The sequence below is a fragment of the Marmota flaviventris genome, chromosome 11 (genome assembly GCF_047511675.1).
Source record: "Marmota flaviventris isolate mMarFla1 chromosome 11, mMarFla1.hap1, whole genome shotgun sequence".
Taxonomy (NCBI): Eukaryota; Metazoa; Chordata; class Mammalia; order Rodentia; family Sciuridae; genus Marmota; species Marmota flaviventris.
Window position 1 is genome coordinate 28,891,956 of NC_092508.1, and position 13,236 is coordinate 28,905,191.

Sequence of the window (13,236 nt, forward strand, 5' to 3'; positions counted from 1 at the left end):
CTAATATTGGTTATTACTATGTTTTGAGTTTTGTTCATTTTATGAGCAGAACATATTTGCCTGACTTTGTATTTCTCTGATTGAGTGGAATGAGACTTTTCCCCAAATAGTTTAGAAAGCAATTGTGTTTTCCTTTCTTTCAGTGCCCTCTGCCCGTTTTTATTGGTGCATCAATTTGATTTATCAATATATTTAAACTTTCTGCATTTGAAGTTTCACTAAGTCAAATATTGCTTCCTAGTTATTTTCTTTTAGACTTATTCATAACATGACTTGCTATATGGTTGTTTTCAATTCTTATGAAAATGCTATCAATCTTTGCCTTTGTAATTTCTTACACAGTTTTATGCTTGGAAAAATTTCCCCACTAAGAAACCAAATGACTCCTTAGCTGTATTTTATTTTAACATGTTTCATCTTGACATTTAACTTTTAAATCTATCTAGCCTTTGTTTTGATGTATGATAAGAAACAAAGATAGTTTCCTACTCCTGCTTTTTACTTCAATAAATCTTTTCCTTTTAAATTTCTGTATCATGTTCCCTTTAATATATACTAAAATCTTCATTATTTAAGGATGTGTTTTACTGCTTTCTATTTAGCTCAATTGCTTTTCATTTTATTTTCATATAAGAACAATATTTGAATTATTCTAACTTTAGTCCTATTAGCATATTACAGAGCAAGTCTTAAATCACTGTATTGAGACACGATTGACACATAAAAAGCTACATATAGTTAATGTATACAACTTGATGGGTGTGGGGATAAGTATACACCCATGAAACCATCACCACTACCACCATCCTTGCCATAAAAATATCCATCACTTCTCAGTTTCCTCTTTCTCCGATTATTATTGTTGTTATTATTAGGATGTACATATGTATGTGTTTGTGTTAAGAATATTCCATATGAGATCTATCCCCTGAGCGGGTTGTAAGTATTCAATAGAGTATTGTTGACTATAGGTGCTACACTATATACTAGTTTTCCAGGGCTCATTATTCTTGCATAAGTGAAAATATATACCCTTTGACTATCACCTCCCATTTTTTTCTCTCTTTCTGAATTATTTTATTGGTGCATTATAATTATACATAATGATGATATTTATTGTTACATATTCATATATGCACACAATATAATTTGGCCAAGATCACTCCCTACCTTCCCTCCTCCCACTACTGATCTCCCTTTGATTTTTATGAGATCCCCCCTCCCCCACCCCTGCACCTCTCTTTTCCTTTTTCCTCTTTAGCTTCTACATATGAGAGAAAACATATGACCCTTGACCTTCTGAGTTTGGCTTCTGAATGAATCTCAATATCCATTCATTTTCCTGCAAATGACATAATTTCATTTTTCTTTATGGCTGAATAAAACTCCATTGTTTGTGTTTGTGCATGTGTGTTTCCATCCAGCTCCTGATGGGCTCCTAGCCTGGTTCCATAGTTTGGCTATTATGAATCACATCACCTCCCTTTTATTTTTATTTTTTATACTAGCTATTATAAAATATTTTTTCTAGAATAATTTTGAAATCATTATAATCATTACAGTGTGATCTTCTAGGTCTTCAAAGGATGATGTTCTGTAATACTTTTCCATTATCAAAGAGAAATTAGTTCCCATCTTGCAGCTATATTAGATAGAAGTCAAAATGGAAAGTAAGGCCTGTGGCCACCAGTGGCCTGTGCAGCCATCTCTGTGTCATGTCCTGTCAGTCCCTGTGCACTTTAATCATCAGCTTACAGAGTCCAACTCATTCAAAAATACCCGTGTGGGATATCCAGCACAGTTGGTGGAGTGCTCAGCCGAAAGCTGGGCGCACATGTGTGAGCACAAAGAGCTGCTCTACTTCCTGCTTTGAATAAAGAGGAAGAAAAGACATCGCTGCAATGCAGATTTGTCTGCATGGTAACCTTTATTTGTTCTGTGGGAAACTGCAAAGAGGTTTTGCTGTTTTTGTTTCTCTTACACTCACCTCTTTTTCATTTTTAAAAATTGCTATGTACCATCTTATGTATGTAGTACTTTGTTTTTATTAAAAAAAATTTTAAGTATACATTAAGACATGAATCTGATTGCTTTAAAAGAAATCAAGATAATACACAGAAAGTTAAATCCTTTTCAGCTACAAATCCTAACCCAGGTCCAATCCTTAATTCCCCAGAGGCAATCTGTTTGGGATATATGTTTGCATGTCTTTTTCAAATGTGCATGTGTGTTCGTGTGTGTGTTCGTGTGTGTGTTCGTGTGTGTATGTGCATACGTGTACACATACCCAAAGGGGACAAAGGAGCAATATCTCTTAAGCTGAAAACCCAAAAAACTTGAATGTGTACAAAAGGAAACATATTTAGTTTTATTCACAGCATCACTGCTTTTAATTTTGAAAAACTGGAAATAGACTAATATCCTTTAATGGAAAAATGACTCAATAATCACGGTATCTCTTTAATTGATGTGCCATAGTAGGTCCACATGTACAAACCTGAAATGCTTCTCAATTACAGAAAAATATGTACCATGTGGTAGTATTGATGTTATTTTAAAAGTTACAGATTTGTTTTTCCATCTTAATAATATAGAGCTCACTGATTCAAAGGCTATGCTAAGCATATGGAAGCCATTTGAGTAGTTAAATGGAGAGGCAGGCGGGCATAGGTCACTCAGAGGGGGCACAAAGGCCACATAGCAATCAGGAAGTGCAACTTTAAGTCTGTGTATAGCTCAGTTTCTTCTGCCCTTCCTTCCTTCCTCTTCCAGGACATTCCTATGGGACAGTGCTCCTTTGGTGGCCAGATGCACCTCCTATCATTTGCAGGGAGAAGGAGGCTGTGCAGAATAACAGCCACAACTATTTATCAGTGTAAAGCAATGAGATCCAGTCTCTCATCCAGACATGTGAGAGCCAGGGGCTGGAACACCATGCCCCAGGAGTCTGGCCCAAGCTTATTCAGGCCAGGACAAGCCCCTGGCTGGCAGTTCAGGGAGCCGAGTGTGATGTGAGGTTTGATGGGAAAATCCTGAGAGCCCAGCCAACCATTATTAGTTCAACAGACTTGGTGAATTCAAAGAGAAGCAACATCTCCAAGTATACATCCAAGTAGGAAGCAATAAAAGATAAGAAAATTTAAGTAGAAGATAGAAAGAAGTGAGAGACTTCTTATATCAAGGGAAATAAAGTGGACCCAACTGCTTTTTTAGAGGTCTTAGGGGAAGGAGATGTTCAGGATGGCAACGTAACTTGGGCAAGAGACTATTGTAAATTATTCTTCAAACCTAAAATTTTTCTCTATGTTTTAATTTCTTTTGTGTCAATTAAATTGTGCCAATGTACTTTTTGTGTCATTGTTTATGGACATAAACCAAAACATCAGCTGTCTTTAAAAATAGGTGATATTTTTATTAAAAACATTATTCTTACAATGGACTTTTAGGAATGTGGATTAAAATCCAACTGAAACTCATTTTCCCTATTTCTTTCCTTCTCTAGACCTTAGTCAGCATTAAGAATGAACTGTGGAGGATTCGCGAATCCATCAATGCTCTCCACAGAGAAAGAAGGTAGGAACAGAGTGTGGATGCACACACAGCAGGCTGCAGAGATAAGTCAGTAACATTTCCCTTGGCTTTGGAAAAGTTTTCTATAAGGACTTCACTTTGCTCTTTTGTTTTTATTTTGGAAGGAATTCTGTAAGCAGAGAAATCTTGATTCCAACATGAAGGTAAAAGAGCAATTTGACATTACTTGAGTAGTTATGCAGAATAAAAATCAACTGGGTAGTAAATTTTTACTCTTGATTACCTGAGCTTTTTCTTTGAAAGTTGGCTCAGCACATTCAGTGAAGTATTGATTCTTGCATATGTCTTGTGTATGTGTGGCTTATTTCTAAAGAAATCAATACAATTTCTCAAGCAACATCTAACTTTCTCCCAAATTTATTATGTTGATTGGAGACAGCCTACCTTCTCTTCATTGTATGTCAAGAGCAAATCACTCCTTGGGCTTGTCACTAGTTGTCTTTCCTGTAGAAGACAGAATTCCTGGCTCCTCATGCACTACACAGTCAATAAGTTAATGATACTCCCTGTATATGCATAATGAGATATGCTTCATCATCATCATCATCATCATCATCTAATTGTACACAAGATAGGAAATAGTTTCCAAATTCTGTGATCACTCATGTGAACAAACTTAATAAACCCTTCTAAAGTAACTTAAGTGTTAAAATTGATTTTTTTTTACTTCATGGTATGAGAAAAATGTTAAAAATAAAATTAAAGAAAACAGCATCAAAAAGCAATTTTGAAACTTAAAATGTAGAAATAACAAGGAAACTTTGAAAAATTTAGTTCTTTAAAACTTAATTCTTAAAATAATTCTACTACACATGGCATGGGTATCCTAATAAAGTATTTAGCATTACAAAGTTTACCAAAGTGTGGGGCTGATTAACAAAATACAAAATGAAGGCTCCATCTTTGTTCTTGTCTGCATCATCACTGCTCTCAAATGTGTGCAGGACATGGTACTAAAAGGCACAGATGAGGGGCTGGGGTTGTGACTCAGTGGTACATTGCACATGTGAGATACGGGGTTCGATTCTCAGCACCACATAAAAATAAATAAATGAAGATAATATGTCCATCTACAACTAAAAAAATATTTTTTTTAAAAAAAAGGCATAGATAATAAGCCAAATAACAATTTAGGATCAATAAGATTTCACGGGATAAAATAGTGAAACAATCAATAAAGACCAAATTTTAAGGGATTAAAGAGAAGTCTTCCAATTGTATGTTCACAATAAATAGTGTAAAAAAAGATGTGATGTATAGTTGACTGCAAGTTCAGTAATAGCCAGCATTATGCCACTGATTATCTAAAAAACAACATGATCTCAGGCTGCGTTAACAGGAAGAGTATCACTCATTTGTTGGTTACTGATTCATCGGTGGGTTCTGTGCTAGGGACTCATCAAGAGAAGTCATCTTTCACTACTCTGTGCACGATTAGCTTGCCTTGGGAGCATCTGGGATTCTTTTAAAGGCCTAGAACATGGTGGACTCAAGCCATTTAGCTCTAAAAAGCAGAAACACATATAAAGATCTAAGGCAGATTTCAGGTCATTTGATTAGAATAATTTCAGATAATCTGAACTGTTTGTTAATAATAGATATCTAACTAGAAAGTAGTGGTAGACTCCCAGCTGCTGCAAATATTTGTATCAGATAAATTGTGTTTATCAAAAACACTCACAAGAAAATCTCTCCTTAAAAAAAATTTTTAAAAAAATTAGAGTAAGTAGGAACTGCATTTCTGATTAGCCTCTGTCTACTTTCCCCTGGATTATAGGGAATACAACACATGTCTCCTAGATATTCAAACACGGTGGATTGGCCAATGAGGAGGCAGGGCTCTTAGTGTAGACAACATGGGAGAAAGAGAGACTGTTGTTAGAGATTAAAACAAGCACAACACCTTAGGTACAGAGAGCACTGTACTCAGAAGCCTCCTGAGATGGTTTCTTTGTTGTCGGTTATATAACCCCTCTGAGCTGACACCTTCCTGAAAACCCCATCCTATGTACATACTCAACACTCCAGTTACAGTCAAGGATTTTAGAGTAGAACTCCTGTCTCACCTAAGTGACTGTCTGGAAGTTTAAGGGCTATTTTTCAGAGACATCTGCTGTGGGTAGGAGCCCAAACTGTACCAAAGCCTCTCCAAGCCTCTCCTCTTGAGTCTAAGAAATTCAAAGGTTCTAACTTGAGAAATGGTACCTTTCTCACCAGATAGCCAATTTCTCCCAAATTCTACACATATGCCAATGACACTGATTAAAGAATAAGATTACATGCAGACAATTTTAATTATGTAACTACTATGTGACAGGGAATGTTTTAGGTCAGGTCCTGGGGACATGGTAGGAAACAAAATATGAAAAATGTTGTCAGAATCCAGAGACAGAAAGCAATTAAAGAAGTAATTGAGTAATATATATGCAAAATAATAAGCAAAACAGGTAGTATGTCATAGAGCATGCTATTCAGAAGCTTAAAAGGTAGAGACTCTACCAAAATCTGAGGTCTCTTTGAGCTCTGGAAGCAATTAGACATGGGGATAAAGAAGGGAAGGAGATGTTCAGGGTCAGAGGAAAGGTTGGGGTCATGGTTTGTGATTTCTACTGGGCATTAGGGAAGGCCTCGTTGAAAAGAGAGCTTGTTAGCTAAAATTTGAAGTGGGTGGGGGAGTGAACCAAGTAGGGACCCGAAGAGGAAAAGGGGGTCCAGGCAAAGGGAGCTATCTGATGAAAGAATATGCCCTGGTGTGTTCAAGATAGCCCTGTGTGGCTGAAGGGCAGTAAGTGGCCAGGGAAAAGCAGATGAGATGAAAGGGAAGGAGGGGTTTGACCGTCTCATGGAATTAACTCACCTTTGTAAGGACTTCAGTCTATGCCAAGTAAGAGGGGAGTCACCAAGATTTGTGTGTTTGGTTTTTATACCAGGGATTGAACCCAGGGGCACTTAACCACTGAGCCACATCCTCAGCCCTTTTTATTTTTTATTTTGAGACAGGGTCTGCTAAGTTGCTTAGGGCTTCACTAAGTTGCTGAGACTGGCCTCTAATTTGCAATCCTCCTGCTTCTGCCTTCTGAAATTCTGGGATTACAGGTCTATGCCACCATGCACCACTTATCAAAGGGTTCTGATGAGAGAAATTACATAATCTGCCTTATGTTTTAAAAAGAATAATCCCAACTGCTTTGTTCATTCTTGAACTAATAAATGGTTAGAGAGGAAGAGAGGCCAAAACAGATCCACAACTCATGAACTGTATAATTGGTCCTTCCCTGTAGTCTTGGGTATTCCGTGTTTAGCCGTGTTAGGTATACTATCTTTCTGAATGCAGTGTTTCTAGAACAAAACAATAATGAATAAAGTAAATATTCATATTTAAGCAGCTGGTGAAACTATGCTGTCAAAAGTAATCCAAGCTGGGCATGGTGGCACCTGCCTGTAATACCAGCAACTCAGAGGCTGAGGCAGGAAGATCGCAAGTTCAAAGCCAGCCTCAGCAATTTAGTGAGTCCTTAAGCAACATAGTGAGAACTTGTCTTAAAATAAAAAAGGGCTGGTGATGTAGTTCAGTGGTAAAGCGCCCTTGGGTTCAATCCCCAGTACCAAAGGAAAAAGTCATCTGAGACATGCCTGGTGAGTTTTCGAAAATATCTCTAATGTCAGTGAGGTTCTCAGGGGAGTTGCTACATTATGGACACCACGGGAGCTCTGTATGGTGAACAAAGGCATACAGCAGTGTAGTCAGGTTAGCCAGCAGTCAGGGCACAGGCTTGTCTGTAGGAGGACCTGGAGTACATCTGGTTCCAGCTCTGGTAGGGAGCTGGCCTCACCTTTCCAAACCACTCTTCCCATTTCAGAGTCCTTAAACAACAGTTCAGCCAATACAAAGAAAAGTTGCAAGCATTCTACACCTACCAGGAAGAAAAGAGTTGCAGATTCGAAACAAAGATTCATGCACTTACAATCCATCAGGAGAGTCTATGGACCAGGCTACAGCAGGTGGGACAGGACCTACAGGTAGAGAATGGCGGGGGCGGGGTGGGGGGCACTGGCCACCTGGACCACCTGAAGTCTAACCTGAGATCCTCCTGCCAAGGGAGAGAGGCAACCCAAAGCTTCACACCTCACATGGCTCAGCCTCAAGAGAAGAGGCCCTCTTCTCCCCATCCCCTAACCTCCTCCCACTCTCACTCTCCACTCTGTATCCTTCCCCTTCTCGAAGACTGCAGCGATGAAAGAAGGTAGGATAGGTAACATCTATAAACAATAGAGCTGGGCAAAGCCGTTCTTTACAGTAATTGTTTCTTTTTCTATTTCTTTTTTTTGTTGTTGTTGTTCTTTTTAGTTACACTTGACAGTAGAATGTATTTTGACATATCACACACACAAGGAGTATAACTTCCCGTTTTTGTGGTTGTACATGATATGGAGTTACATTGGTTGTGTATTCATATATGAACATAGGAAAGTTCTGTCTGATTCATTCTACTGTCTTTCCTATTCCCATCTCCCCCCTTCCCTTCATTCACCTTTATCTAATCCAATGAACTTCTATTCTTTCTTTCCTGCCCCCTTTTTTTTGTGTGTAAGCATCAGCATATCAGAGAGAACATTAGGCCTTTGGTTTTGGGGGATTGATTATTTCACTTAGCATGATAGTCTTCAGTCCCATCCATTTACCTGCAAATGCCATAATTTTATTCTTCTTTATGACTGAGTAATATTCCATTGTGTATGTATACCACATTTTTTTTAACCGATTCATCTGTTGAAGGGCACTTAGGTTGGTTCCATAGCTTAGCTATTGTGAATTGAGCTGTTGTAAACATTGATGTGGCCGTATCACAGTAGTATGCTGATTTTAAGTTCTTTGAGTATATTTCAAGGAATGAGATAACTGGGTCAAATGGTGGTTCAAATCTTCTGGATCCCTCACATATCCTTAAAATTCTTTGAGGATGTCAAAAATCTTTTGTTTCTGTGAGTTATATCTGTTGCTGTTTATAATAATTAAATTTAAAACCTACGAATGTCTTTAATTAATTGGTTAACATATAAAAATAATAATGCAACATTTTTAAACAATAACCTAAATTTTTTAAAGCCTAGCAGAATGGCACTATTTTATATTTTTTACAAATTTCTTCAATATCTTAATTAAAAATATCTGAAATATCATAACTGCTTAGCCATCTCTCTGTTGCAACAGGTTTTGGTTAAAGCCTCTGAAGAAATCTGACCTCATATATGATTACAGTTGAAAAAAGGTATTTTCATAGGCTTTCACATAACTGGGGATACTTTTCTTTGGTACTACACCAAAACACAATAAATGATAGTTTCTTAAAGCACAGAGCAATATGGAATCTGAAATGCTGTCTATCTCATACTCTGTTTCATTACAACCCAATGTTCTAGTATGTTCTTTGAATAGTCTACCCATGCATGATTTTGTTAACAAACTACATCGGTCATTTGAAAAATATTGGTTCACTGATGTTGAACTTCCTAAGCTCACCTATTTTATTATACAAAAGAAATTCACACTCATTAATATAATATCACCACTAATTTCATCAGAAAATTATAAAGCTATCAAGGTCATGGTGAGAAATGCAAGTTTTTCTAACTTCTGCTGAGAGTTACCATTATGATTGACTACAAATACGGTTCATTGTTGTCCTTGCAGTGACATTCTCATTTTGTTCCTTTATGAACAAAAAAATATTTGCAGATACACAGATATGAAAAATCATAGTCTGTCTGTCAATCCTTCTTTGGCCCAGGAGGTAACCTTTGTATTCTGCATGATGCATCTGAGATGTTTTATATACACTTCTCATTTCACCACACACAATATTAAAAAGGCAAGGGTTATTGTTATTAAAATCAAGAATTTTTTATATTCCATCAAAGGTACTCTTCCATGGAACTTTTTATTTATTTATATTTTTAATCAGGTAGTGTATGATGTTGAGAGAGACCCTGTTGGCTCTGTGTGGTAAAGCTGTCTTGACTCCTGCTCAGACACTGACAGCTTTACTTACCATTAATTTTGTACTATCAGTGCAAACATCAAATAACACAGAAGTATCATTAAGAACAAAATTTTACTTCACAGACCCTTAAAAGGGTCTCAGGGATTTCTAGGGCCTGTGGACCAACCACACTTTGAGAACTGTCCTTAAAATAGAGCACATCCCTAGATTGTATCCCTTGGCTTATTGTGAACCCCTCACAACACAACCACTACAGGATCATGATGAGCATGTTTTGTTGTGATTATGTATATTATTAAATTATATGTCAATTCAACATATGCTTATGTTTTCAGAAATTCCTTATGATGTTTTTAGAACCAGGAATTTTTTTAGAACCTAGATTTTACCTCCCAAATCTTGTGATTATTACCTGTGAAATTTTATAATCTGAGCTGTTCCAAATCTTGGAAAGAGTTATAGATTGATATTGAATTAACAATATAAAATATAATTAATAATATATTTAGAGAGGAAAAAGAAATGTTGTATTAGCATCTCCTGTTAGATGATTGAAATTTAATGCTTTGGGGGAGAAAAGTAAAATAAATTTTAATTCTTCATAAATAAGATTTTTCTCTACCTAGGCAATGTTGCAGCCACTCCATCCTGTATCTTCCCATCAAAATACAATGTCCAGGGTTGACCATTTTTCAGCTGTTAAGCCTCTGGATGGAGGTGATTTTTCTCAAATGAAGAATGTCACTGAGAATAGTCCAGAATGGGAACCTCTTCCTAACCCTGCCATAGTTAATGGAAGTCAAGCAGATGCAGAGAATGCTCTACCAAATTTGGAATCATCAGAGACTCTTCTGCAAAGCACCAGACTGCAAAGCTATGCCCAAAATATTCCCAAGGAAATCCTTAGCTCCCTACCAAGCTGTCAGGAGGGATTGCTACAGGAAGACCCCCAAATTTCTCCTCCTGAAAAAAACAGACCTGCTCGGGTACCTGCAGAAAGAAAAGAGATGGCTAACATCAAAGAGAGAAATGATGATCTGGAGAAAGAGGAAGTCCAAGAACTATTGTCAAAATTCATGAATGCCTTCAACCTAGAAAAGACACCAGGTAAAGTTTTCCCCATCAATAGAGAAAGTAATGGCCAGAGATTACAATACTTGATTTTATAGTATCAGACCAATGGGTGCAGTTTATCTAGTCTGTAACATTATTCTGAATCTTTTGGACATCAGTAGCATCTCTGAACTTGATTCCTTCTGTTGACTAATTCATAGGATTACTGTGAACATAAAATCATGCAAGATTTTAGAACAGCACCTGGCACACAGTAAGCATTAAATAAATTCTTATTATTTTCTTATAGCACTTATTAGTATCTAATAGCACTTATTAGTATCAGCCTTAAATCATATATACCTGTGCAGCCTGGTATCATGATTTTAAAATGGGGATAATAATGTTGTTATCTTTCTGAAGAAGAATTGATTAACTTTCTAAATTAGAAGAAGCTTGATCATTATAATCTCCTTCATAAGCTGTGATCCATTGCTAAATTCTGAAAGCCTTTCAAGAAACCCTTAACATAGTTATTTCTTCTGCTTTGGAGTAACATTATCTAAAATCTAGGGAGAACATATATACTTTTGAAAAAGTCTAAACTCTTGTATGGTGGACGATTTATCTAAAGACTCATGGTAAAATGAAGCATAACATTCTCATGTATGAATGTTCTCAAAATACTTCTGATTTGGGGGTTGGAGTGTGGTTCAGTGGAAGAGTTTCTGCTTAGCATTTGTGAGGCTCTGGGTTCAATCCCAGCAACACACACAGCAGTTTCTGAGTTGGTTTATTAGTTTGAGTTTTTATAACAAAGTACCACAAACTAGTAGGTGACTTAAACAAAAAAGAAAAAGAAAAATAAGGAAAAAAAGAAAGAAAGGAAAGGAAGAAAGAAATTGATTTTCTCACAGTTCTGGAGGCTAGAAGTTCATGATCAAGGTATCAGCAGCACTGTCCCCTGCCCCAGGCCTCTCTCCTTACCCTGTTGATGACCGTCTTCCACCTGTGTCTCTATGTAGTGTCCCCTCAGCATATGTTTAAGTCCAAATTTTCCCTTGTTATAAAGATAACAGTCATATTGGACTGGGGCCTATCCTAAAGACCTCATTTTAACTTAATTAACTCTTTAAATACCCTGTCTCCATATACAGTCAGTCACATTTGGAGGTATTGGGGTTGACTTCAATATAAATTTTACGGATGAGGGGACACAATTCAGCTCACGACAGCTGGAGAACTATAAATTAAGCACATGATAACATCAGTTTTTTATTTGGTAAAGTCAAGTCAATGAGCTGATTATTTGGTGATTTTCAAAAGCTCTATAGTAAATGGAGTTGGAGTTATAATCTTAGTATTAGAGGAAATGAGTTCACAGTGATATCAGAGCATGCTCTGTCTGCCTGAGACAAAGACAAGATGGGAACTCCTTGTGCCTGGTTCTTAAGCCAACAAAAAATTCCACCTTGGTATTTCCATCTAAATATACTTGGGGTCATTATGAGCATTCAAAGCAAAGTCAATATCCACTTGACCTTTTTCTTGAAAATTTTCATATAAATATTGGACTTTACAGAAAAGGATTTTAGTATTTGACATCTTCTTTTTTGTTTTTATTTGTTTCTCCAAATAAGCTGATGAAAACTGTTGATTACTAAAACGTTGTGTTGGATCAGCTCTCACAAATGTAGTTATTATAATACACATTTTATATTTATAATACTAGGTATACTACTTCTTTTTGGAAGATAATATCTCAATATTTCCCTAGTTTACTATCTGAAGGTAAAGGATTTGTGCATATTTTAAGTGATTTATCAAGGTCTCTATATAAATATATCTATCTATACATATATATCATTAAAGGAAAATCATGAGTAAATATATATTTCTAAATTCAGGTATTGTGAGAATGTATCAACATGTAATTAATATTATCCAATCTTGTAGAAAATATTTAAAAATCTCAACAAATTCATCTGTTTCCACTTACAATCTCGATAGAATATAGATGTTTTATAGGAAGCATGTTCTATAAACATGCTTATGATATTAGCAGAAAAATGCTTGTCCTTTTGTTATTATATACTCACTACTTTGTGATGATTTGACAAATACTAACTTTTAAGATTTAAACTTATAGACTACAAAGTCTATTTCTTTTGTATTAGCGGTATTTCTTTGAGACCTCTAAACTTACAGTATAAACATGTTAACCTTCATGGCTACTGTTTTGCACTGTCACTCATCACTCAAATATTTCTACTTAAGCTAGGATCCTTATTCAGTATGGTATTGAATATAATCCTGTTTTCAATTCCAATTAGCCATTGGCAATTTCTATTATAAAATTATACTTCATTCATTCTACATAATCTATACATGCTTGCAAGGTTACATCAAACTTACTCAAAGACAGAAGTGTGGTGAAAAGGTGGAAAATGAAATGAGCTAAATTGAGGTAATGGTTACCTTTATTTACTCTATTTTTATCGTGGAAACATTAGATAACAGCAGGAAGTTTTGATCTCTTTACTGTTTGATTTTTTTAAAATTAGAAAATTGTTGGACAAATTAGAAATAC

At 36.1% G+C, this 13,236-nt stretch overlaps 1 protein-coding gene across 1 annotated transcript in view; it reads left to right on the top strand.

Annotated features, from left to right (window-relative positions):
• Nucleotides 1-13,236, top strand: part of Dytn (dystrotelin) — a 55,357-nt gene that overhangs the window by 34,068 nt on the left and 8,053 nt on the right. Inside the window, 2 exon segments of the mRNA XM_071619361.1 lie at nt 7,452-7,611; nt 10,220-10,700. Of these exon segments, the coding sequence (XP_071475462.1) occupies nt 7,452-7,611; nt 10,220-10,700 (641 nt within the window).